This window comes from Schistocerca cancellata, chromosome 3 (assembly GCF_023864275.1).
Source record: "Schistocerca cancellata isolate TAMUIC-IGC-003103 chromosome 3, iqSchCanc2.1, whole genome shotgun sequence".
NCBI lineage: Eukaryota > Metazoa > Arthropoda > Insecta > Orthoptera > Acrididae > Schistocerca > Schistocerca cancellata.
Window position 1 is genome coordinate 562,989,688 of NC_064628.1, and position 25,843 is coordinate 563,015,530.

General features: G+C 39.5%; 2 protein-coding genes across 2 annotated transcripts in view; both read right to left on the bottom strand.

Annotated features, from left to right (window-relative positions):
* The window catches only part of LOC126175419 (cholinesterase-like), a 423,045-nt gene that overhangs the window by 196,289 nt on the left and 200,913 nt on the right, over positions 1-25,843 (bottom strand). The window lies entirely within an intron of this gene.
* LOC126175420 (acetylcholinesterase-like) overlaps positions 2,622-25,843 on the bottom strand; it is a 118,359-nt gene continuing 95,137 nt past the window's right edge. Inside the window, exons 9-10 of the mRNA XM_049922219.1 lie at positions 22,572-22,710; positions 2,622-2,881 (exon numbers count right to left, since the gene is read on the bottom strand). Coding sequence (XP_049778176.1) covers positions 2,716-2,881; positions 22,572-22,710 — 305 coding nt within the window. The 3' untranslated portion in view covers positions 2,622-2,715. The remainder of the gene's footprint in view (positions 2,882-22,571; positions 22,711-25,843) is intronic.

Here is a 25,843-nt window from a genome sequence, read left to right on the forward strand (position 1 = left end):
CCAGACTGTAGCACCTAGAACCGCTTGGCCACAACGCATTGATTACTAAGATGGCCATACACAAGGCATTTAAGACACTGCCTCACTAGGGGTATGAATAGTCTAAAATTGCATATCATTCCATACATCGTCACATATTCTGGTAGGAACTGCGATACGAATGTGACCTCAAAAGTTTGCCGGGTATGTAATTCGTTGTTTCTAAATCAATTAAGCTCTTGATCATTCGGCGTACATGGTGACTATAATTGTGGATTGAATAGCGTCTTTCAACTCTAACTCTGTTAATTCGGTATCTACATTACTAACAACTCCTCTACAATGTCTTCTGTGGTTTAGTATGTGTGCTATCATCTGTTTCTGATGTAGCGGGTTGTCTTGTGCAAACTTGTTTGGAGCCTCTCTTGTTGATAAATCAGTCCGACTTCTGTTTTTCCATACAACCTTGAGATTTGTGATTTTCTGCCTGTTCCCAGGATCTGAGATAAATAGTAACTTCCCCAAGGCCATGGGGTGGTATTTACCTACGTTACCATTAAGTCCCTCTACAAATACATAAAATGGACCTACTGCATCGCTATGATATCTGTTACCTTTGTTTTGGTTTTATATTAGCTGTACATTTGTTTGGAAATGGTTTTCCCTTTGTTTATTACTGTTTTCTTGCGTAATTTGTGTGCTAAGTGAGCTACCACCCAGCGTCGTCCCCAGAGTCTCCCTGCAGGCGAAGGAACTTGATCCTTCAATTAAATTAAAATTGTCAACCATACCTGTGTTGAGCGCTGTCAGATTTTCTATCTCCCTTGTTATTTGTTGCTGATATTGTTCAATGGTAACTGCTCGTCTCTTCTCTTTTAATTCTTTCTTCCGCTCCAGGTGCATTTTGGTACAGAACTCGTCGTCTGCTAGACATTCATACTCACGTTGAGTACAATCTCGATTGTATAACTGTGTAACTCCAGGACGCGAAAGGGGGGGGTGTACTTCCTCACTCCCCGAATGGGCCACCGTCTATATTTATCATTCTGTGGTTCTGCTGTATTTATTGCTCACACGCGACTTCTTTATGTCCTAATAACTTTTTCCCTGCTTTTTCCGCAAAAAAAAAAAAAAACCATGGGAGATTAAGCATAGCAATCATCTGTTTCTAACCAAATGTGATGACTCTTAGCTGCAACTTATTGTGTCATGCGTGCATATTATTCATGCTACTAAAAGATTTACCGCCATCTTGTGGAACATTTATGCAATTACAAATTACGTTAAAAATAATAAATTTTGAAAGTACTAGAAAAGAAACCAAATCCTGCGCTTAGCAGACAGTGGATCTCCTAAAAAATCAGTTCTACGTCCACATTTAAATTTAACAAGTGCTACGGAAGAGAACTGGTGTTATTTACCTGACATGCTGGTTTGGTCCCGTCGAGAAAATATTTCAGGATCGGCTTTTTTCCACATTTTTCTGTTCTGGTTTAATGTCTCAGAATGTTGGAAAATACTTCCTTATGATTCTAGTTTACTCGGCATCATGCGCTCAGTTGCAAATAGCACGAAATAAACATTTATGTAATAATAGCGTTGTTCATTGTACAAATGCATAAAATAAATACGATAAATATGTGTATGTTTACGTCCTGTAAACGGTCGCCCGTGCAAAATCTCCTTCTGTGAGGCTTGCGTTTACTGACGGGGACAGAAAAATCTATGACTGCTTATTTATAAGTGGGAGAAAAATAATTCAACGATTTTGAAAATCGTATACGCTCTCTATTTGAGGATGATTTTGTATGGAATCATTACTCTCAGCACACAAAAGGGATTTACCTTAGCGAGAGAGGCACGAACGGACTATCTTCTAGTACCATAGGCCATGATTATGGTTAGTTGCATGACCTAGGAAAAAACAGATACACCTATCTCGCTTTAGATTGGTGTGCAGGAGGCAGAGGACTTCTCTGATGAATGACCTGGAGAAAACTATTATTATGTTTTGACCTTGAAATCGGGAAGTTAAAGATCACAAGCTCTTGAAAAGGGTGAGAATCACTCTTAATTTTTGCATACCGCGCAAGCAGCCATTGTGACACAGTTGAAGCCAGCCAGGAATTAATCGGTTTTCACTTACCTGCTTTTACAGCGTCGAAGAACCGCCTTCTATACAATAAAAAGTACCACAGGAAAACAACAATTTTGTACACCGGTTTCTTCACTCAAATGGTTATCATTAAATAATGAACGGACATACTCCCCTCCACCCAAGTTCTCTTCAACTCTAAAAAAGATACCAGAATGTGACAAAAGAAGATTTACCTTCACATACCTACTATTTTTCTACAGAGAGCACAATATATCATCTGGCACCAAGTTATTTATTGTAACGTTTCTCAATATTGCTTTCTCAACAAACCTCTGCACGCTTATCGATCAATGTTAACGTAATTTCAGACATCTGAACATTACATCTATCAGGAACGAAAGTAAGTAACGAAAGCTTTGCAGAGGGCAAGTGATTAGGGGTATAGCTTTCTAGTTACAATAACTAATACTGCGAGCTAAATACGTTTGAATAGCCAAACCACAAAGAAGACATCCTTGCACACTATTGAAATTAAATGAATGTGTGTAATCTGTAATTCGTTTTTATTATCACGTCACAACATTACGGAGTAACCCTGACAGTGCCGTGTCTCCAGAGTGTGCTCTCATCAGTAGGCCCTATGTTCCAGGGAACGGTTGCAGCGGCACATTCTCGTCCCAGAAGTCCATGCGGTCCTTGTCCTTGTCGTGACCGAGCGTGATGTTGGCTTGTATCAGAAGGTAGCTCCTCCTCGTCATGTCGTAGGGCTCCCAGACCACAGGATCTGCAACTGGTGTCGGGTTTCTGCGGAAAACATGCACTTATTACTAAATCGTAACTTTGTCCACTTCTGATAACATTTTGTCCTTCTAATGTATTGACTGCTGCATTCGACTTGACATACTGGTTACAAAGTAGTGTAAGTAGGCTGTTTAGGTTTTTATGTTGGTAACGCCATGTAGCGCTCTATATGAAAATCACTGACTGTGCTGTGTGAAGGCTGTGGTTGGTTTGCATTGTTGGAGTAATACACTAATAATTGTAGTGCTGGGCAGTTGGCTGTTAACAGCGCGTAGCGTTGCGCAGTTGGAGGTGATCCGCCAGCAGTGGTGGATGTGGGGAGAGAAATGGCGGAGTTTTGAGAACGGATGATCTGGACGTGTGTCCATCAGAGACACAGTAAATTTGTAAGACTGGATGTCATGAACTGATATAATGACTTTTGAACACTATTAAGGTAAATACATTGTTTGTTCTCTATAAAAATCTTTCATTTGCTATCTATGCCTATCAGTAGTTAGTGCCTTCATTAGTTTGAATCTTTTATTTAGCTGGCAGTAGTGGCACTCGCTGTATTGCAGTAGTTCGAGTAACGAAGATTTTTGTGAGGTAAGTGATTTGTGAAAGGTATAGGTTAATGTTAGTCAGGGCCATTATTTGTAGGGATTATTGAAAGTCAGATTGCGTTGCGCTAAAAATATTGTGTGTCAGTTTAGTGTTCATCAGAATAGGTAAAGAGCGAAATGTCTGAGTACGTTCAGTTCTGCTCAGCTGTTTGAAAATCAGATAATGTAAGAGGTTTATCTGTATAGTAATTCATAGTTATCTAAGGGGACGTTTCATATGTCGACCCTCAGCCGCGGATACCTCACTGGAATCTTCTGATTTTTTTATTGTAGTATCTGTAATTAGTGTAGCTATTGTTTATTGATAGCGCGTAATTATAGAAAGAATTTCCTTTGTAGTTGTAGTTTTTCATTGTTGTACAGTAAAACAGTTGTGGCATGCATGTAGATTTGCACCAAGTATTTCGCAGGTGCGCTTGCAATTAACTAGATATTATTTTCAGTGCTATGTTGATGTGTTATCTTATTTTGCTCTTCAAATTGTGCTTTTCTGTGTTATCGTGTGAAATATTGTGACAATAATGGCGTGTGAGAAACGTAACACTAGGCTCCAAAGTAAACTGAGAAATAATAGTGACGACGAGTGTAGCTTATCAGCACCACTGTGTAATGAATTAACAGACATTCAAAGTGGTAATTTGGTAATTGTGCATAGGGAAATGGAGCGGGCTGCAAATAATGGCGTAGACAGTGAAACAATTAGTGAACAGGGAAGCATTATCAATCGATCGGTCGGCAACTGCTCGCCTCAGGAATTCGAAATGACAGGACACAATCTCGCAAATACTGTAGATTGAGGTTTTGGGTCCTCACCGTTTTCTCAAATAAGTGAAGACACATTTTCTGCTTGTCAAAATGTGAATGTCGGCGGTGCAAATGCTCGGCCGAAAAGCATAGAGGAACAGATTCCAGACACAAATACATTATTATGGCAATTAATGCAACAAATTAAACAAAATCAGAGACAAACACAGCAACAGTTAAACACAATGGAACAAAATCTTCAAAAGTTAGACACAATGGAACAAAATCTTCAGAGGTTAGACACCACGCTTGAACAAACACGTGAAGGTTTAACTACTGAGTTACATAACATCGAATCGAAATGTCAAAAAGTCTGTAATGACGTAAAAACACAAATTTGTGAGCATTTTCAGCCGATTTTTTCGCAGCATGAAAATGCATTACAGAATCACGAAGCAGCCATAAAAGAACGGCAAACTATTGATCATGAAAATCACGAGACCTTGCGGGCTAAAATTGACTCAGTTGCATTTACCGATTCGGTTATGCTACTTGCAAAAACTCAGGAAAACTTAAAGGACACAGTGGATACTCTGAAAATTGGTTCAGAAAGACACATGGAGGAAATTAGCTCATTATCAGAGAAAGTAGTCGAACTTTCGGATCAGCTAAATAATTTATCTACGAAGGTAGATGGTAATCTGAGTGACACAAGACCGGTAGTCTTTAATGATAGAGTATGAACAAATTAGGAAATTTAAACAAAATCAGAATCAAATTAATACGCAACACCAAAGAGAAATCCGGGAAGTACAAGATCTGTTGACACAGGTAGTACAAGAATTACATACTTCAGAGGACACTCGCGCTTCAATACGGGAAGAGGGACATAGAAATACGGAACAGCCACAAAATAATAACACAGGGCACTTCGGAAATTATGAAAGAAATTGGCAAGGTACACCGAATTTTGAGATGGAACCGCCGAAACGACGTAACAATGACCAACATGCGACTCGCCGACATGATGATTTTGACTATAAGTTGTTTATGACTACAAGTAAATTCAAAACATTTAAGAATTCCGGCAACGACATTCATCCACAAGCGTGGCTTCATCAATTCTCTCATTGTTTTCCTCCCAACTGGTCATTAGAGCACAGATTAGAATTTATGTGTGGCTACTTAGAGAATGAACCAGCTGTAAGAATGCGATCGGCCATTCACGATTGTCACAGTGAAGGAGAATTTTATCATGTCTTCCTCTCAGCATATTGGTCTCAAGCTACACAATACCGAGTAAAACATTGCATCATAATGATGAAACATTTCGAACAATCTGAATTTTCCAGTCTTGTCAAATATTTCGAAAACATGTTACGTAAGAATCAGTATCTTTCAAACCCATACAGCCCCTCAGAACTCATCCGCATTTGCTTAATCAAATTGCCTGAACATTTACGACATATTATTTTGGCAGGACGTTGCAAAGACGACATTGAAGCTTCTCAGGGACTGTTACAAGAATTGGAAATTGACACTGACAGTCGCGGAACGCGAAAACAGGAACCCAACAATTACAGGTCACATCCGTCACAATTCCACGATGACAGAAATAATAACTGGACACGGAAAGGCTATTCTTCCAACATAAATCGTGACCAAAACAGATACCACCCACATGACAACCGTTGGGAGAATAACAGTTACAGAGAAAGATCGCATTTCCGCAGTAATGACTATCACAGAGATAATCATAGAAACAGACAATATGGCAACCAGAACTATTATTATCACGGGAGACAGAATAACCTGAGACGCAACAGTTCAGTGCACAGTTACGATACCGGGAGAAATTCACCACTTAACCGACAAGAAAGAAACTACAGGAACTACCCACATGACGACAGATGATATAATCATAACGACAGACCTGAATTTCATCAGAACTGGTGGGATTCAAACAGGGCTGGGCCCTCTCGACAAGGTGAATTTGTAGATGTTAGATCTCCAAATCCCAATAACAACGCGCGCCAACAAAGAGACAACAGGCAATGACTCACACCGCTGGCAGCCACAAAACGTAATTACTAGCCACGGCAGTAATAACTACGATATCTATATGCATAGCATTTCGCTTTAGTTTATTGCGAGGTAAGTACATCGACAGTTATACTACTGATTTATTTTTCTTGTTGCTGCACATTCGCTCATATTAGTTGTAATGTTGCATTTGCTCTGCTAATTTAGATTTACTGCTGCTTGCTTTGCCAATTTGCATTTTATGTCATTGCTGTTTGTGTTAATTGTTTTGTACTGCTGCATTGCCTCGTCCCTTAGTATATATATCTGAGCTCAGTAAAAACTATGTAAGAAACTAACTATGGAGAATAGGGAAAGAATGCATTGAGAAGCTATATGAAAAAGATTTGGGACAAAATGAGTATTGTACAATGAGAAATAATTATTTTGAAAGAAATATGAATAGAATACAGAAAGCAGGTATAGATAGGACTTTTTGGGAATAATGATGAATGAAGAGAGATCTCCAAGAAGTAAAGAAAATTTTGTTTGCAAAATACTGCAGTAAAACAAACCCTGTCCTTTCCTTTTGGGTATCCCGCTATGTGTTTGAATACTCTTGTGTATTTGAGTTTTTCCTGTCTTTATGTATTTAGCTAATGAGATTTATGTTGTAAAATTTTTCTAATACTCAGCTACATTCACTATGATGAGGAATACTATTATCCACAAATATAATTTGCATTTATAATATGGTATTTACTTTATAAAGATGTTTAGACATTATTTATTCTGTTTTGTTTTAATGCTCACGTGTGAAGTTGATGTTTTGAAAGATATTCTGACCTTTTATGTATTTACTGTCATAATTCCTGTAACACTGAAGTATCTGTTTATTTCTATTCTTTTGTAAAGCCTGTACTACTACAAATGTTATCTGTACTATTATGTTCCTTAAGGATGTATTTTGTATCTTTGTAATTGTGTTCTTAAGTTGTAAATTTATAACCGTATAGACACCAGTTCATCAAATTATGTTACATTTCACTGCACACTGTTTTTGTTGGTCATAGTATATGCACAATAGATGAGAAGTTGGGTCTGTTAGTGTTTGCACATGTGTTAATAGTTCACAAAGGGACTGATTAACAGCATTGCTGGTTCTAAGGACAATTCCAAAAACTTTGAGAGTGCACAAGTGGTGGTTTATGGACTTGCTATATTGCTCGCAAGGCTCTTCGATGGTGATTGTGCATATGCACAGTCGCAACAGATAGTTGCTAGCCGTCTCTACAAGGACTACACTGGGTCTGCACCTTTGATGACCCACCAATACCATTATTTCTACAAGGACTGCAGTGGGCCTGCACCTCTGGTGGCCCACCAATACCATTCTCTCTACCAGAACTACAGTGGGTCTGCTCCGTGATGACCTACATACCACTATTCTTCAAAACTTCGACTGACTATGTTGTGGGTTTCCTCTGTTGTGGCCCATTACCTGTCTGCATGTCAAGAGTCAACACTGTATTTCCGTTGACAGGACAACACTACTTCTTCAAGACTGCATGGAAATCTAGTACTTCTGTGTGCATTTTCTTTTACTGCTCAGACTTTGAGAAAAAAAAACACTGCAATTTTACTATGATGAATGATCAGGACTGTCTTTATGGACTGTGAGAAAATCTTTGCTTTTGACCAACATTGTATCAATAAGTGTGTGCATTTGATTTCTTTGTTATTGTAATTATGAAATTTTTTTTCAAATCTGTATTGGCCACTGCCCAAAACAATTTGTAAAATTTTTTGGGAAGCATGGGGGCTTCAAAGTAGGCTGTTTAGGTTTTTATGTCGGTAACGCCATGTAGCGCTCTATATGAAAATCACTGACTGTGCTGTGTGAAGGCTGTGGTTGGTTTGCATTGTTGGAGTAATATTCGCCATTGTAGTGTTGAGCAGTTGGCTGTTAACAGCGCGTTGCGTTGTGCAGTTGGAGGTGTGCCGCCAGCAGTGGTGGATGTGGGGAGAGAAATGGCGGAGTTTTGAGAGCGGATGATCAGGACATGTGTCCATCAGAGACACAGTAAATTTGTAAGACTGGATGTCATGAACTGATATATATATATATATAATGACTTTTGAACACTATTAAGGTAAATACATTGTTTGTTGTTTATCAAAATCTTTCATTTGCTAACTATGCCTATCAGTAGTTAGTGCCTTCAGTAGTTTGAATCTTTTATTCAGCTGGCAGTAGTGGCGCTCGCTGTATTACAATAGTTCGAGTAACGAAGATTTTTGTGAGGTAAGTGGTTTGTGAAAGGTATAGGTTAATGTTAGTCTGGGCCATTATTTGTAGGGATTATTGAAAGTCAGATTGCGTTGCGCTAAAAATGTGTGTCAGTTTAGTGTTGATCAGAACAGGTAAAGAGCGAAATGTCTGAGTACGTTCAGTTCTGCTCAGCTGTTTGAAAATCAAATAATGTAAGAGGTTTATCTGTATAGTAATTTATTAATTTTTCTAAGCGGACGTTTCAGTAGGTTCTCTGTACTTACTTTATACTAGCGGTAGCAAACCGGAGAAGCAAGCTACGTAATAAGAATATAGTTTCTGTCCGTGTCTCTGAACAAATCTCTCGTTGTCCAGCAACTGGTTACAACTTCTGACACGGGCCAATAAAATGATATCTAACATAAGCGACATACTGGGTTTGAGTTACCTACAAATAACAGGTACTGTGAAGGTCTACATCACTTTTAAGTACTAATTTGCCTGCTATTGCGTATGTACTTTTATAATAACCTGTAGCATCTGATTACATTGTATTTCATTCAATATAATTGAGGTACTTTGTGAATGGTCACAAAACGGAAGGATATTTGTCACCACACGTTCTTGCTCCCTATCATGTGGCTAGTCCTTATTGATCAAATGTCAGAGTGTTTCGGAAAACAGCTTCTGTGCTTGTTATGTGATCTAAACTACACGGTCCAGTCAAATTAATGTGATCACTGCCTGTGCTTGACATCAACGTGCAATAGCCAATCACAGACGTCAGGTGGCAGCACTAGCAGTGGAGGGTATATAAAGCGTGTCGAATGGGGGTGGTGGACGCGGAAAATACTCGCTGTCATAATGCGGAAACGGAGCGATTTACTGACGTCCAAAATTACATTATCGTTGGTTTTGGGGCGACGGGTGGAAATATTTCCTAAACATCAAAGTTTGTAAACGGTTCACGTCTGGCTGTGATTAATTCGTATTGTGTATGGCAAAATGGCGCCATGCAAACCAGCGCAAAGGCAATTGTGGTGCACCACGGACTGTAGACCACACAGGTCAACGACGACTGCTGAGATAAGTACGAGCGAATAGACGTTCAACTGTTGGGCAGCTGAACGTCGGAATTAATGTAGGGAATAATGACAGTGTGTCCTCAACGACCGTTTAGCAAACTTTGCTGCGTATGGGTCACCGCAGCAGGCGCTTTGTTCATGCACTCACGTTGACTGCTGTTCATTGGTACAAAGTGCGGATTTTGCACGCCCATACCTCAAGTGTACGCCCATTGAGTGGTGACAGGTCGCTCTTTCAGAAGAAACATATTTTATGCGCAATCGGCCGGACGGCCGCTGGAGTGTACGTCGCGAAACGTAATCTCGTCGTTCTGGAAGGCACAATAGATCATCATAAGTACTGTATGCATCTGTCCTTCGGGACCATGTCCACCCCTTCACACAGTTTGTTTTTCCTCGGCACGATGACCATTAGCAGCAGGACGATGCCACGTGCCACACAGGCCGCAGTGCACGTGCGCGGTACGAAGAGCACCGGGATAAGTTTACCGCACCCTCCTGGCCACTAAACTTTTTCAGGCTTAGCCCCAACGGAGAATCCGTGTGACCATATCGGTAAGGCTGTCTCCACCTTGGCTCGACGACCGAAAAAAGCAGCGCAAGTGGGCACAGCAGTGGATTCGGCCCTGTCTGTACTTTCCAGAACAAAACTGAATCTCTTCACATTCGTCTCGCAGCGGTCCGCTCTGCAAAAGATGGTTATTCAGGCTTCTGACTGATGGTCACATTAATGTGAGCGGACAGTGCTATACCCTGTAGAGGCAAGTCATTGTTTGGCGTTGTTACCGAAAATCCAGAAAATTTCTTGGCCAATTTACTTCAGATATTCTAATCAGCTCTTGGACAGGCATAGGTTACATATTTTTATAATGTATGGCACATAAATATGTAGATAGTACACTACCGTTCGTAAAATGTGAAACACTCAAAACCAAACCTCCAGATGCCAGACACTCATATCGTTACGAAGCGTTGTATGTAGGTAGAGCATCAACCAAAACACCGATTACTTCGTGTTAAGTGCTTTCGTCCAGCAGAACATGCGTAAACGGAATTTAAAAATAACACTAGAACTGAGGGGATCATGAAAGGCGTATATGTGAGTGTCAGTTTTGTAGTTCTCTCGTGGGTGAGTTAGTACAGCGTAAAGTCTTCGTACCCCAGTTTCTGAGTTCAAGCCCCACTGTCGACAGTTTGTGTTAACTATTGTATGGGAGAACATTTTCCTGGCATATAAAAGGATTTTTCGGAGTGTGCAGCAGTATTCTTTTGGCAGTTTGCTTTCGCTTCGTTAGCTGGAAGTAGCAAACCTAAGTACATTTGTATAGATAGATGTAGTGTTCTGTCGGACATGTGTGACAGAACAGAAACCACTCGTGATGAAGCAGTTAGTGCATTTTCAGTTTCCCAGAATAAACATAAACAAACGGAACGGTAGAACAAGGAAACAGTTGCACCACATGTATGGAACTATTAATAGTCCCCTGCAACACTTTCACGGATAATACAGTAAAAGAATTGTCATCATTGGGGAATGAACCCACAACCCTTGGAACGACGGTCTAACGCTCTTCCAGCTTTCCCACGGAAGTTGCTCATATTACTGACCCACAGTTACGCTCTTTCTGTGCTACATAGTGCTGGTGTTACTTTTAACTAACCTTTACGCCAGTTCTGCTGGACGAGAGCACATAGTACGAACTAAATCGGAGTTTAGGTTGAACTCTATCGACTTAGAATGTTTGGTACTGATCTGAGTGTCTGACATCTGGAGGTTTAGGTGTCAGAAGCAGTGGTCTACAATATGCAACGATAAGAGGACGTGCAGAACAGCAGAACCATAGTAAGTTATTTAAATGGCAGAGAGATGATGTGCACATAGGCCCAACAGCGCTCTCATATGTGTAACTGGAGAAGTCAGTGTTTCGCAACGCTCAGTCGGTGCGGAGCCATCATACTAAGTAAAAACGTAAATCCAAGTGTCAGTATGCCTCCCCGACATCACAGGATGGAAAATCGGCATGTGACTCCGTTCGAACGATGCAGAATGTTTGGTTCCTTGATATTGCGGCTTGTAGACGGCACGGTGTTTCAACAGTGAGGGTTACTGGACGACACATTGATACCAAAGAGCGAGAAGACCGCCGTCTTGTCCGCTTTGTCCACAGTATTGGGGCGACGTAGGAGCGCTGCAACGAGTGTAGACACGTCTGCGTCGACTGTTTGTCTTCTGTGAGCTTGACTGAGCTGTAGCTGTGTTGGCTTCCATTGACCAGACCCACAAATGCCACAGACTGTAATGAGCTCGTGAACACCACCGACTCCGACACGCTGAGTGGAGGAATGTAGTGTTACACTTCTCCTACAGTGATGGCCCCATACACGTTCGATGCCGCCTTGGTGAAAGCAATTGGGCAGACTACTGTTGAGTCGCAATGAGGAGAAACGCAAAATATGATGGTTTGGGGCGCCATTGCCTATAACACTAACGTCGCCTCTTACGTCTTGAGAGCAACCTGGACAGCTACTACTACATCAGGGAGATTTTACAACACGAGGCACTGCCTTTCTTGCAACCTGTTTCAAATGCCATATTTCAACAGGACAACGCCCGACCAGTCACCGTTTTATTTATTTCCACGATGCGTTTCAAAGGTTGAAACCTCCATGATCGGGTGGATTTACATTAGTTAGTTTGACATTTGTGTGTGTGTTGTGTTACGATTTTTTGCAACAACTTGTGGCACTGTCTAGTGAAGAAACAAGAGACTATTTCAGAACATGGTTTTGGGTTTCTTCTGACAAAAATTAAACTGATATCTAACGGTAAACATAAAATAAGTAAAATAAAGTACCTCCTGTATCACAGGTTCCTTTTGCTGTCGTAACACATCACATGTATACTGTCATATTTGTAAACAAATATGGCGTCCGGAATCTGCTGGGTGCAAGGTTCGTATAGCAGAAGAGAAGACATAATCTCAAAGTACAAAGAATATATATACATTGTAACAACATTATTACAGAATAATTATTTAAAGGATTTTGAAGTGTTTGTTTTGAGGTGTCGAATACATGTGTGTGTACTCCAGGTGGCATATAAATCCGATTTTGACAAGTTCAAACAGCTTAAACTTCATACTCGTTTATACAATCAGGTGAAATGTTAAAATGGGTTAAACTTCATACTTGTTAATGAAAATCAGGTGAAATGTTACAGACTTTGAGTACAGTAATCATATTGGCTACAGCAGTATAATTACACATAAATGACAATATTTGATTGGGATTAATAGACAGATGTGGCAGGCTGGAAGCAGAAGGAGACGAAGAGGGAGAGAAAGTGTGTGTGTGTGTGTGTGTGAGAGAGAGAGAGAGAGAGAGAGAGACAGAGAGAGACGGTGGAAAGAGTGAAGGTATGACAGCAAACTTTACATGGCAAGGGGTCTTACGATTATATGCTACAATTATTAGCTGCCTAAAGGTTGGGGTAATACATTGGATAATGCTTAATATGCAGACAGATATACAATTTATGCCAGTAGTTGATGTACATATAGTATCAAGCTGACAAGGGGTATAAGCTGTTAGTGTGATGAATTATCTGTAAATGAGGTCAATATCTTGTACTTTTGGCGGCTGTCAATATTTATGGTTTAATGATGTAGGCAGTTGCTGAAAACAGAGATGATACTATTGTAAATATTGTCATTTTTGCCATTTAAGATTGATTCACGTTGTTTTATTTGGTGTTTGCATATTTGGAGTGTGTCAAGGATGTCTAGTTTTCTGCCTTTTGATGGGATGTGTAGGATGCTGATACTTGTGTTGTTAACATAGTGTTTTGTTTCATGCAGGTGGGTAGCTATTGCTGATGTGTGGTATTTTTTGTTTTTTAGTGCTGCCATGTGTTCCTTGAATCTAATCTCAAATGATCTGCCTGTCTGGCCTGTGTAGAAGCAGTCACAGTCCAAAAATCAATTTCGTACACAACTGTGTGATGAAGTGGGTTTCTTGTGCCGATGTTGTGGGGTAACTTCTGTTCAGTCTTGTTGTCTGTTGTAAAGGATATGCTTATGCCTTTTCGTTTGAAGACATTGGCAATCTGATGTGGAATATTACCTAGAAAGGGGATTGTATGGAAGATGTTATTTTCTTTTTGTTTTTTGTGTTGTGGTTGCTTTGCTAGTATTGTGTTAAGGTGTCTACTATGGAGCTGTTATAACCATTCTCAATAGCTGTTTGTTTTATTATTTCAATTTCTTGATTACATTTCTCTTCAGAGAGTGGTAGTTGGATAGCTCTATTGATCATGTACCGGAATGTTGCCATTTTGTGTGCTGTGGGGTGACAAGAGGAGCTGTGGATTGTGGTATGTGTTGTGGAGTTGTTCATGGGAGTTGTTGAAAAACTGGTTCAACTCACTGATGTCATCTTTAGTGCCTTTGATTAAAATGATGGTATCAACTATATATCTGTAGTAGTAGATGATATTTTTGAGGAGGTGGTGATTGGAATTTAGGATTTTGCCTTCTAGGTGACTTATAAATATTTCTGCTAGCAGTCCGGAAAGATCTGAGCCCATTGCCAGACCATCTGTTTTTTTGTAGATTTTATTGTTAAATTTAAAATAGTTGTGTGAAAGTGTGAATTCAAGCAGGTCCATTAGTTCAGTAATGTGAGTTCAAGGGACTTTTTTGTGTTTATGTAGGTTGGCATTGATTATCTGTAGTGTGGGATCTATAGGTACAGAGGAATAAAGGTTTTGTATGTCAAATGAGGCAAGTGTGGCTCCATCAGGTACTTGTATGTTTTTGACATATTGTGTGAATTCTGTTGTGTTTTTAAGTGTCCTCTCATTATTGAATGTGTATGCTTCTTTGATAATTCTGAAGAGCATTTTATGGAGTTTGAATGTAAGGCTGTTACTACAGTTCACTATAGGCCTGATGGGAGTCCCATTTTTGTGGATCTTTGGTTGTGATCTAAGGCAAGGTGCTTGTGGGCTCATTGTTACAATGTTTCTTGCTTCTTGGATGGTGAGTAGAAAGCTGATGTTGTTTGAAATGTGTTTAATCTCTTTTTGTATTCTGGCTGTTGAATCTTTATGTATTTCTGTTATGTTGCTGGTTTGGAAAAAGTTTAAAGTTTTTTCTATGTATGTTGCTCTGTCCATTACAACAGTTGTGTTGTCATTGTCAGCTTTTACAACTATTGCATTATTCATGTCTTAATGGTACGTGTAAGGGCTTCTTCTCTTTTCTTGTATGCTGGGTATGGTTTTGCAATTTCCTTTTCGATGATTTCGTTAATTTTGTGGCAGGCTGCTATTTTGTCATTTCGCTTCTTAAAGGCGATGGTTGATATCTGTGTGACACTAGTGATGATTTTTTCATGGTTCTTTTGGTCCAGTGGAGCTACCTTTGCAGAGTAGTGCCTCTTCTTCTGCAGTGAATATTAAGTTCGTGTTGTCGAGGAAAGGTGTGTAGAATGTGTGTTTCTTTCGGCTGTTTTGGTTCAGTTTGGGAGGTAATTGTTGCTTTATGAGATTGGCTAGTTTTTTCTTCTGTGTAGCTTTTGTTTTCTGTATGATGAAGTCGGTGTACTGTTTGACTTTTTGGTTATGGAATCATATTCTAAACTATAAAGCAACTTACCCAACTGTAATTCTGCATTATAAAGCTGTATGTTGAACATTTGTTTTTTAATATAAAGTTCTTTCAGTTTATTTTTCACCCAGACTTTTCGTGCGTTTACCAATATTTTCATTGCAGTTGTCGTGTTTGTCTTGATTTCAATCTTGACATAATTCGGAATGACGTTATGTTTGAAACAATTCCTATTGAAGTGAATATGTTATGTCGTCAAAAATTCAAATGGCTCTGAGCGCTATGGGACTCAACTGCTGTGGTCATCAGTCCCCTAGAACTTAGAACTACTTAAATCTAACTAACCTAAGGACATCACATACACCCATGCCCGAGGCAGGATTCGAACCTGCGACCGTAGCAACAGCGCGGCTCCGGACTGGAGCGCCTAGAACCGCACGGCCACCGCGGCCGGCGTTATGTCGTCATTGCGACCTTTTCTGCACTGTTTGTGTACTCGAAAATAGCCTTGATTTCCTGACTGGGCAGATTAGCTTTAAATGCGAATATTTTAGGTTAGGCTACTGTTACCAGCCACCGTTTTATTTATTTCCACGACGTGTTTCAAAGGTTTAAAGCCGATGATGGAGGTTTCAACCTTTGAAACGCATCATGGAAATAAATAAAATGGTGACTGGTAACAGTAAACTTGTTGTTTCATTTAATGTCAAGAACAGTCACGGTAAAGCCTAACCTAAAATGTTCGCATTTAAAGTCACTACAGACATTCGGATTTGGGTTATGACATGAACACCATGTGACCACTGGTATAGCAACTAGGCCTAAGCACAATGAGAAACTCAGACAGGAGAGTACTGCAAATGTTAGAATAAGGAAAGGTTCTCATAAAAATATAATTAAAACTAATGTAAGTATATTTCATCAAAATATTGGGAGTTTAAAGAATAAAATAGATGAGCTTCTGGTTTGTTTAGAAGATTTAGAAGCTGAGGATGAAATAGATATACTATGCCTGTCTGAGCATCACATTGTTACTGATATGGATAAGGTAAATGTAAGTGGATATAAGCTCTCTGCACATGTAATGAGAGAAAATATGGAGAAAGGAGGAGTTGCCATATATGTCAAAAGTTATCAATGTGCAAAAAGTATAGAAACAAAAAAGTTTTGTGTAGAGAAACATATAGAAGCATGTGCCTGTGAGCTTAAATTAAATAAAGGCACATTTATAATTGTAACTGTATATAGGTCCCCATCAGGAAATTTTCATCTATTTCTGAAAAATTTGGACTCCTTATTGTGCTATCTGTCAGACAGGGGGAAGCAAATTATTATTTGTGGGGAATTCAATGTAGATTCTCTGAAAGAGGGTAATAGGAAAAATGACCTTGAAGTATTACTTGGTTCTTTCAATTTGACACCTGTTATTGATTTTCCTACTCAGGTGGTAAAGGATAGCAGCTCACTGATAGATAACTTCTTTATAGACCAAGATAAGTTTAACCAGATAAATGCTCAGCCTGTTGAGAATGGTCTTTCTGATCATGGTGCACAGCTAGTTACAATATATGACATAGCTCCATTCAGCAATGCTAAACAGTCCTCCAAAGTAGTACGTTCAGTCAACGATTTAACAATTGCAAATTTCAGGGAAAGCCTACAGCAGTTAGACTGGGATGAGGTGTACCGTGAACCTGATGCCAATTTAAAATATAATTTATTTCATGACATTTTTGTAAATGCATTTGAAAACTGCTTTCCCAAGAAAATAGTTAAATATACTCGTAAGAAACCTCGTAACAAACCATGGCTTACTAAGGGTATAAAAATATCTTGTAACCGGAAAAGGGAAATGTATCCGACAGCAAGAAAGAGTAGTGACCCAGAAACTATCAAACATTATAGAAACTACTGTGTTATATTAAGAAAAGTTATTAAAAAATCCAGAAGTATGTGTATCATGTCTGAAATCAGCAACTCTGATAATAAAATTAAAACAATTTGGAATATTATTAAAAGAGAAACAGGTCAACCAAGAGCACAGGAAGACAGTATTACCATCAAATTGAATGAAAACTTTACGAACAAAAAGTCAGAAGTTGAAAATATTTTTAATAATCATTTTCTAAATGTTGTGGATATAGTAGGATCCATGTGTTCATTAGAAGATGCTAGGCTGTTAATGGAAGAGGCCATACCTATGCAATTTGATACAATTGAAATCTCACCCACTTCTCCCTCTGAAATTAGGAAAATAATAAACTTGCTTAAAAGCAAAAACTCACATGGAATTGATGGCATTTCCAGCAAAATACTAAAAGCTTGTTCTCAACAGATAAGTAAGATTCTCAGCCACTTGTGTAATAGCTCTCTGGAACAGGGCATTTTCCCTGACAGACTGAAATATGCTATTGTTATACCTTTGCATAAAAAGGGGGATAGATCTGATGTCAACAATTACCGTCCAATCTCCCTTCTAACAGCTTTATCCAAAATTCTTGAGAAAGTAATGTATTCAAGAGCAGCTTCACGTATCTGTAACAATGAAGTACTAACAAAATGTCAGTTTGGTTTCCAGAAAGGTTTTTCAGCAGAAAATGCCATATATACTTTCACCAATCAAATTTTGAATGATCTGAATAACCGAACACCACCCATTGAGATTTTTTGTGATCTCTCAAAGGCTTTTGATTGTGTAAATCATGAAATTCTGCTAGACAAGCTCAAGTATTGTGGCATGAGTGGGACAGTGCACAAATGGTTTAATTCGTACCTAACTGGAAGAGTGCAGAAAGTTGAAATAAGTAGTTCTCATAATATGCAAAGATCAGTACATTCCTCAAACTGGGGAACTATCAAGAATGGGGTTCCACAAGGGTCAGTCTTGGGTCCTTTGTTGTTCATAATATATATTAATGACTTGCCATTCTATATTCATGAAGAGGCAAAGTTAGTTCTCGTTGCTGATGATACAAGTATAGTAATCACACCTGACAAACAAGAATTAACTGATGAAATTGTCAATACTGTCTTTCAGAAAATTACTAAGTGGTTCCTTGTAAATGGACTCTCACTGAATTTTGATAAGACACAGTACATACAGTTCCGTACAGTGAATGGTATGACGCCATTAATAAATATAGACCTTAATCAGAAGCATATAGCTAAGGTAGAATATTTAAAATTTTTAGGTGTGTCCATTGATGAGAGATTAAATTGGAAGAAACACATTGATGATCTGCTGAAACGTTTTGAGTTCAGCTACTTATGCAATAAGGGTCATTGCAAATTTTGGTGATAAACATTTTAGTAAATTAGCCTACTACGCCTATTTTCACTCGTTGCTTTCATATGGCATCATATTTTGGGGTAATTCATCACTGAGGAATAAAATATTTATTGCACAAAAGCGTGTAATCAGAATAATAGCTGGAGTCCACCCAAGATCATCCTGCAGACATTTATTTAAGGATCTAGGGATATTCACAGTAGCTTCTCAGTATATATACTCTCTTATGAAATTTGTTATTAACACCCAAACCCAATTCAAAAGTAATAGCAGTGTGCATAACTACAATACTAGGAGAAAGGATGATTTTCACTATTCAAGATTAAATCTAACTTTGGCACAGAAAGGGATGAATTATACTGGCACTAAATTCTTTGGTCACTTACCAAATAGTATCAAAAGTCTGACAGATAACCAACAAGTATTTAAGAAGAAATTAAAAGAATTTCTGAATGACAACTCCTTCTACTCCACAGAGGAATTTTTAGATATAAATTTAAAAAATATATTTAAAAAATAAAAATAAAAATAAAAAACAAAAAAAATGAAAAAGTTGTTATATTAACTTAAGTATATTGTTAAATTAACTTAATTATGTCATGTACTGGAAAATTTGACTCGTTCCACATCATTACGAAATATCGTATTCATGATCCATGGAACTAGTATTAATCTAATCTAATCTTTGATATGCTGTCACCATAGGTGATGATGTGGCGCAGACGAACAGCGAAATAATGCATGACCCGCTGATGTTTCGTAATATCAATGCTGTCGATGACTTCCTCAGTCGCTGTCTTCATCTCAGCAATGGTTTTGGTGTTATCGCTGTTCCTCTTGTCTTTAATATAGCCCCATAGAAAAGAGTCGGAAGTGTTCAGATCTGGAGACTATGGCGGCCAATCGAGGCCCACGCCAGTCGCCTATGGGTACCCCTGAGTCAGAATGTTGGCGACAAAGTGCTCCTCCAGTATATCAAACACGCTCCTGCTTCAGTGGCGTCGAGCTCCATCTTGCATGAAACACGTTTGTCGAAATCAGGGTCACTTTTTATAATGGGGACGAAATCATTTTCCGAAACCTTCACATACCGTTCGGTATTCACCGTGCCATCAAGGAATATCGCATCGATTATTCCATGACTGGACATTGCATATCACACAGTCACCCGTTGAGGGTGAAGAGACGTCTCGATAGCGAAATGCGGATTCTCAGTCACCTAAATGCATTAGTTCTGATTATTGATGAAGCCATCCAAGTGAAAGAGGACCTCATCGCTAAACCAAACCATGCGTGCGCATGTTAATTCTCATCATCCCTCGCAGCCAACTTCGCAGTTCGAACGTCCTAACGCAAACCGTTCAGAAGTTATAGACGATTTATTTTAATATAGTTCGATAATTGTCAACACGTATTTTTAGCAAAAATCTCGAAAATTTCTTGATCGATCTATTTCCAGTTTTTACATGACACTCTGATAAACGTTTAGAGGGACGTAGGCTACACATTTTTAAACGACAATTCGCAGTTTATCTGTTAATACCGTTCGCAAGAAAGAAAATGCTGCGCTGAGCTGTACAAATGTGCCGTTGCTAATTCTTCCTCGCAGTTAGTTTCAGCTACTATAGTAGAGCGCGTAAACAATTGGGCTACCTACTTGTTTCTCCCACATACATTTCTATCCCTTCTATATAATTTCTAGCCACACGACATTTAGTTTTTTTTTTTTTCAAGCAAAAATTTTATACACAACAACATGTTATGCAGTTTTTTCCTCGCCATCGGTTTTACAGTAACAGGACAGTTGAATTTATGGCTAGTCCAATTATCGTCAGAATAGTCCTATGGAATCTGAACGTCTAAAACACAGAATCCTACCCATTTTCAGAATAAAACTATGCGAAATATTGTCGTTGAAGCTACGATACTCACAGATCCTGCAGCTGGAAAGGTCTCTGTCATACCCCATACACGAATGATCCCAACCAATTTACCTATTCATTTAAGTGATTTCAGTTTCCAGTCAATGTTCCGTTTGCAATACCAATAAACAAGGCTCAATGTCAGATACAGGACGGTAGTAGTGAACGGAGAAAGAGAGGGAGGCAGGGAGGAAATGGATAGAGACAGTCGGCAGAAGATGATGTATAGAGGGAGGGGGAAAGGAGGAGGAGATGGACGAAGAAAGAGGGGAGGAGGTAATGGACGGGGAGTGAGACTTCACGAAGTATCTCCAGCTGCGAAACTTTGCTGTGTTCGCTAATGAAGCTACACAGTAGAATAGCTTTTACTTAACGACTTTCCTTTAATGTGCCGATTTTGTCGTATTTCTTACGACTGTGAAATATAAAATATTCGGTCTAAGGCGCTGCAGTCATGGACTGTGCGGCTGGTCCCGGTGTAGGTTCGAGTCCTCCCTCGGGCATGGGTGTGTGTGTTTGTCCTTAAGATAATTTAGGTTAAGTAGTGTGTAAGCTTAGGGACTGATGACCTTAGCAGTTAAGTCCCATAAGATTTCACACACATTTGAACATTTTTTTAATAAGATATTTCTCACTTCATGACACACTGGTTAGGCTTCGTAGAGATGAAGTTTTAGTCGGTACTTCCTTGACAAGACAAAATTCAGATCCCTGTTCTGTTAACATAGTCATATATTGAAAGTACAGCTGATTCCTGCTGATACACGAGGATATTCTCAGCAATAAATTCCGTGGAAACGGTGAAAAATTTTGGAGTTGGTACATCCAGGACTTTCTTAGCCTATCTGTAGACATTCACTGAGCTAAATGTACTCCGTGTTTGCATTCCATTTTCAATGCAGTCATAATTATGCCTTCCACTATTCAGTTTCCTCATAAATTTATTTGTTTCCCTCTTCATTCTAGTAATTCGCTTCACGCATCTCACTATTTCTCATTGAAGAACCGTCATTTTCGGGATAATTTTAACTTTCACTACTGCTATAAGTCAGAATTGGCAATCCACACTGACTGCCAACATTCCGTTCCATTTACAACGGAAACTTGGTTTAGAAAATCCTATTATCTTCATTTTCTAAGATGCTGAACATTTTACTTAATTTCTTTGAAACAATTCTTGATTCTGTTTAAAACTTGTCATGATGTTCTGACAATCGTTTAATATCTCTAACATTTTCTTTTTATTTTTCTTGTTGAGTATAAAATCTATCTCAAAATTTTCTCCTTGCCCTTATCAACTTACTGTAGCATATGTCATGTTTTTAACTGCACTTTTTTTATTACACTTCCTTTTAGCCTTTTAAATACCCATTTGATTATATTTCGCTCCAGTTCCAGCTGTACTAACCAACATGGAGAACCTTAAGTTCTGTAACTTACTATTCTTCAGCAATACAAGCAGTTGAGATTTTGCTTCTTTATGTATTGGTGACATAGCAGTAGAATCCTAACATCTTTTGAAAGTATCGTAATTTACTATTCGGCCAGCCGTTGTGTCACTAATGATAAATTTAATCGAGAGAGTAGCAACCCGTACAGCCCGCAAACATATTACGTGTTCCTTGTAATGGGCGGAAAAACCGAAATGGTGTCCTGAGAAAGATAGCAGGCTTCCCACATGCAAAGACATGTAGCTTTGCCTTCCGGGGTTGAACTCATAGATTTTGACATCTCAGTGACTGAGTTTTCCAGTAGTTTTAAGGGTAGTTATACTAAATATTTGATGCTGGTATTCTCTGCCTCGTGATGGCTGGGTGTTGTGTGCTGTCCTTAGGTTAGTTAGGTTTAAGTAGTTCTAAGTTCTAGGGGACTGATGACCATAGATGTTAAGTCCCATAGTGCTCAGAGCCATTTGAACCATTTTTATTTATGCTGGTAAAATGCAACTGCAATCAGTGTAAATAGACATGGACACTTTGTTTGGCAAATGAATTTAGTTTTAAAGCAGAAAGAAAACCAGTTAGCGTCCCCCACGTATCACCCTTCATTAGCAGTCGCGTACATTATCGAGGCCTTAAGTCCTGAAGGATTATTATATTTTATTTTAAGTCCTGAATCTATTTTGAATGTGGAAAATACACATACCCGTATTTCGCAAAGTTGGTCCAGAGGCGCAGAATGTTTCTTCGTACTTGATCCTCTTCTGATTCTGGATCCAGATTATAACTAATGTCTAGATCTCTCCGCAGGAAGAGGAATTGTAGTTCACCACCATGTCCAACTCCTACAACAGTAACAAGCATACACTTTCTTTTCACTAATCCATTATCGTGAATGACATGGAAATATTGTGTTTGTGAGAGGTCGTCGACTTAACGTATAAAACAAGTGCGCAAATACAAGCGCATGGAATGCGTAGTTGTCGCTCCTGAAGAAAGATTTAAACAACCTTTTGCGCTAAGTATAAGCACTTTAGCAGGCAGGAGTGGGCAAGCGATTGGCACCGCGAGACCGCTACGGTCGCAGGTTCGAATCCTGCCTCGGGGATGGATGTGTGCGATGTCCTTAGGTTAGTTAGGTTTAAGTAGCTCTAAGTTCAAGGGGACTGATGACCTCAGATGTTAAGTCCCATAGTGCTCAGAGCCATATAAGCACTTTAAATATGTTTAGTTTAGCTGAATGCTTTTATGTATTAGGGCTAAACAAAATGTTTCTGTCCGTTTGAGAGCGTTGCTGCAGGAAATAGGCAACGTAGTGCGACTCCGATACTGGCACATAAGCACCGACATGTAGACAAACGATTAGTGCGGCATTAGTGTCTTTCCGACGAGCGTGCAGTAATTGCGGAAACTGGAGTCGTTATTACCAAAAGCGTCAGAACAAGACCAACGTGATATTCTTTTCTAGGCTGCCGAAAGACAAACACCAGTAGACAACTATTGGAGAATGAAAGATGTTCATGGGGCAGCATGTCTGTCGAAAATCACCGATGTGAACTATAGCGACAAGGGGTGCTGCCTCTATATGATAACACACTTCCTCATAGAGCAAACGTCGTAACTCAGAAGTTACGCTAACTCAAGTTGGAGTTACTTCCACGTAATTACCACACCTTCAGGCCTCTAAGAAAGGCTTGAAGCGTCGACGATACTTGTCGGACGAGGATATGCAGTAGGCAGTTACGTACCTCCTCACGTTGCAAGACACGCTATTTTACCAAAAGGGTATTTTGAAACTGGTGCCTCGGTGGGATGATTACCTCAACGCTCAACACGATTTCATCTGATTTGAATACCGTTTCTGGTCTGTACGGCCTCCGAACGGAAACTTTTTGATCGCACATCACACAGCAGTGATATCTGCTGGAAGGTTTCAAAACGATGTGCAAAGTTGTGATGTTTTGTATACTCAGTGTTTCTAATGGTATGATGCCATTCTCCACCTTGAGATAATCTTCCTATTTCTACGTAAATCAAATTACTTATCCATGTTGTAGATTTTGTTTGCATCTGCCATTTTCTCCCTCTGCTTATCTTTCCAGTGCTAAATATGGTATGCTAATGTAATTTATTTACTCGTATGGTAAGAGCTTTCTATAGGATGTTTCCCATAGCCTATGATGTTACATGTCTCTAGGCTACGTACCTCTCTGCACACTTAATTTTTAACTTTCTTCAGTAGAACCTTCGGTTTCTAATGGGCACCGTGGTGCATGCGGAGAAGAACGCCGTATACAAGGAAACTATGAAGTAAAGCGGAAAACTTCATACGAATATGCAAAGTGGCCGCCACAGGAGAGAGGGGCGAATTCGTTTAGCTCAGTGAGCGGCTGGCACTGCCCACACTTCTCACCGCCGCGCCGACAGGCAGCACTGGCGATTTGGTTGGTTCAAATGGCTCTGAGCACTATGGGACTTAACTTCTGAGGTCATCAGTCCCCTAGAACTTAGAACTACTTAAACCTAACTAACCTAAGGACATCACACGCATCCATGACAGAGGCAGGATTCGAACCTGGGACCGTAGCGGTCACGCGGTTCCAAACTGAAGTGCTTAGAACCGCACGGCCACACCGGCCGGCACTGGCGATTTATCTACATAGGTGCAAGCGAGATAGCGCATGGGCTCTCAGAGTCAGAATTCGTGCTGGAAAGGAAAAGAACAGCTTCTAAACAATGTCGTCCTGTTTTATGCAGTTTACAGATAAATTAAGTACATCCACTTTTACTACATTACGTAACTGACCTTCTTCTTCTGTGCTGGATGCACATGCATTGCCCGAACTTTTCCCGGACTCGGTAAGATTGCCTGCCGCGAGTAATAAGTGTAATGGGCAGGGCCACTACGAATGTAGCGTGTGGACATTAAAGTTGGGAATGTGGGTCTCACGGGGAGTGTGCAAGGGATAAATCCCTGCAGTCGCAATATCCTCTGTGCCCTCGGTGGCTCAAATGCATAGAGCGTCTGCCATGTAAGCAGGAGATACCGGGTGCGAGTCCTGGTGGGGGCACACATTTTGGACTTTCACCGTTGATGTATATGAACGCTTGTCGACAGCCTACGGTATTGATTTAATTATCATTTCATAACTAGATGAGTTCTGCAATAAATTTCAACACGTAATGGAGGATATTCAGCTAAAAATTCACAAGTATTGGGGTTATACGTGGAAAACGTCCGAAGACACGGGAGATTCCAGTTGGATAGCACTGTGGTCAGATTAATTCCGAAGTCAGATACTGGATTGTAAGGTGTACCCAGTAGTAGATATAGATCACAATATAGTAACGACGACGAGTGGACTGGAGTTTAAGAGAATCGCCTGAAAGAACCTGTGTGTTAGAAAATGGGATACATAAATACTGAGAAGTAATTAGATGCGTTTGAAACTCGCAAAGGCTGCGGATATTGCAATAAGGAATACCACAGTAGGCAGTTAAAATGAAGAGGAGAGGACATTTCTAAAACGAGCAATCACAGAGGATGAAAAGACAGACGTAAGTATTAGGAAGGCAAATGAGGAGAATCATTCGTTAACAGATGAAATACTTTAGCCTATCGGTGAAAGAAGAGCGTACAAATAGGAATAAAAAAATAATAAACGCGGCGGACAAGGATAAATGCTTGCAGGAAAGATGTGAAGAAATCGAAAAAGAAAGGATTGTCGAAAGGACTTGGAAGGGACACATTGCGCGCCAAGGTATTTCTAGGAAATCTCTCACACGGAAGCATTTTACCCCTAGATTTTTCAACAGCGTTTACCGTTTGATTTCAAACACAAAATATATATTTACCGTAACCATTCAGAAAACAACTGCTTAATTAAACAATCGTTTAAAAGAACGTTAGTTTCAACTATCTACACTACTGGCCATTAAAATTGCTACACCACGAAGGTGACGTGCTACAGACGCGAA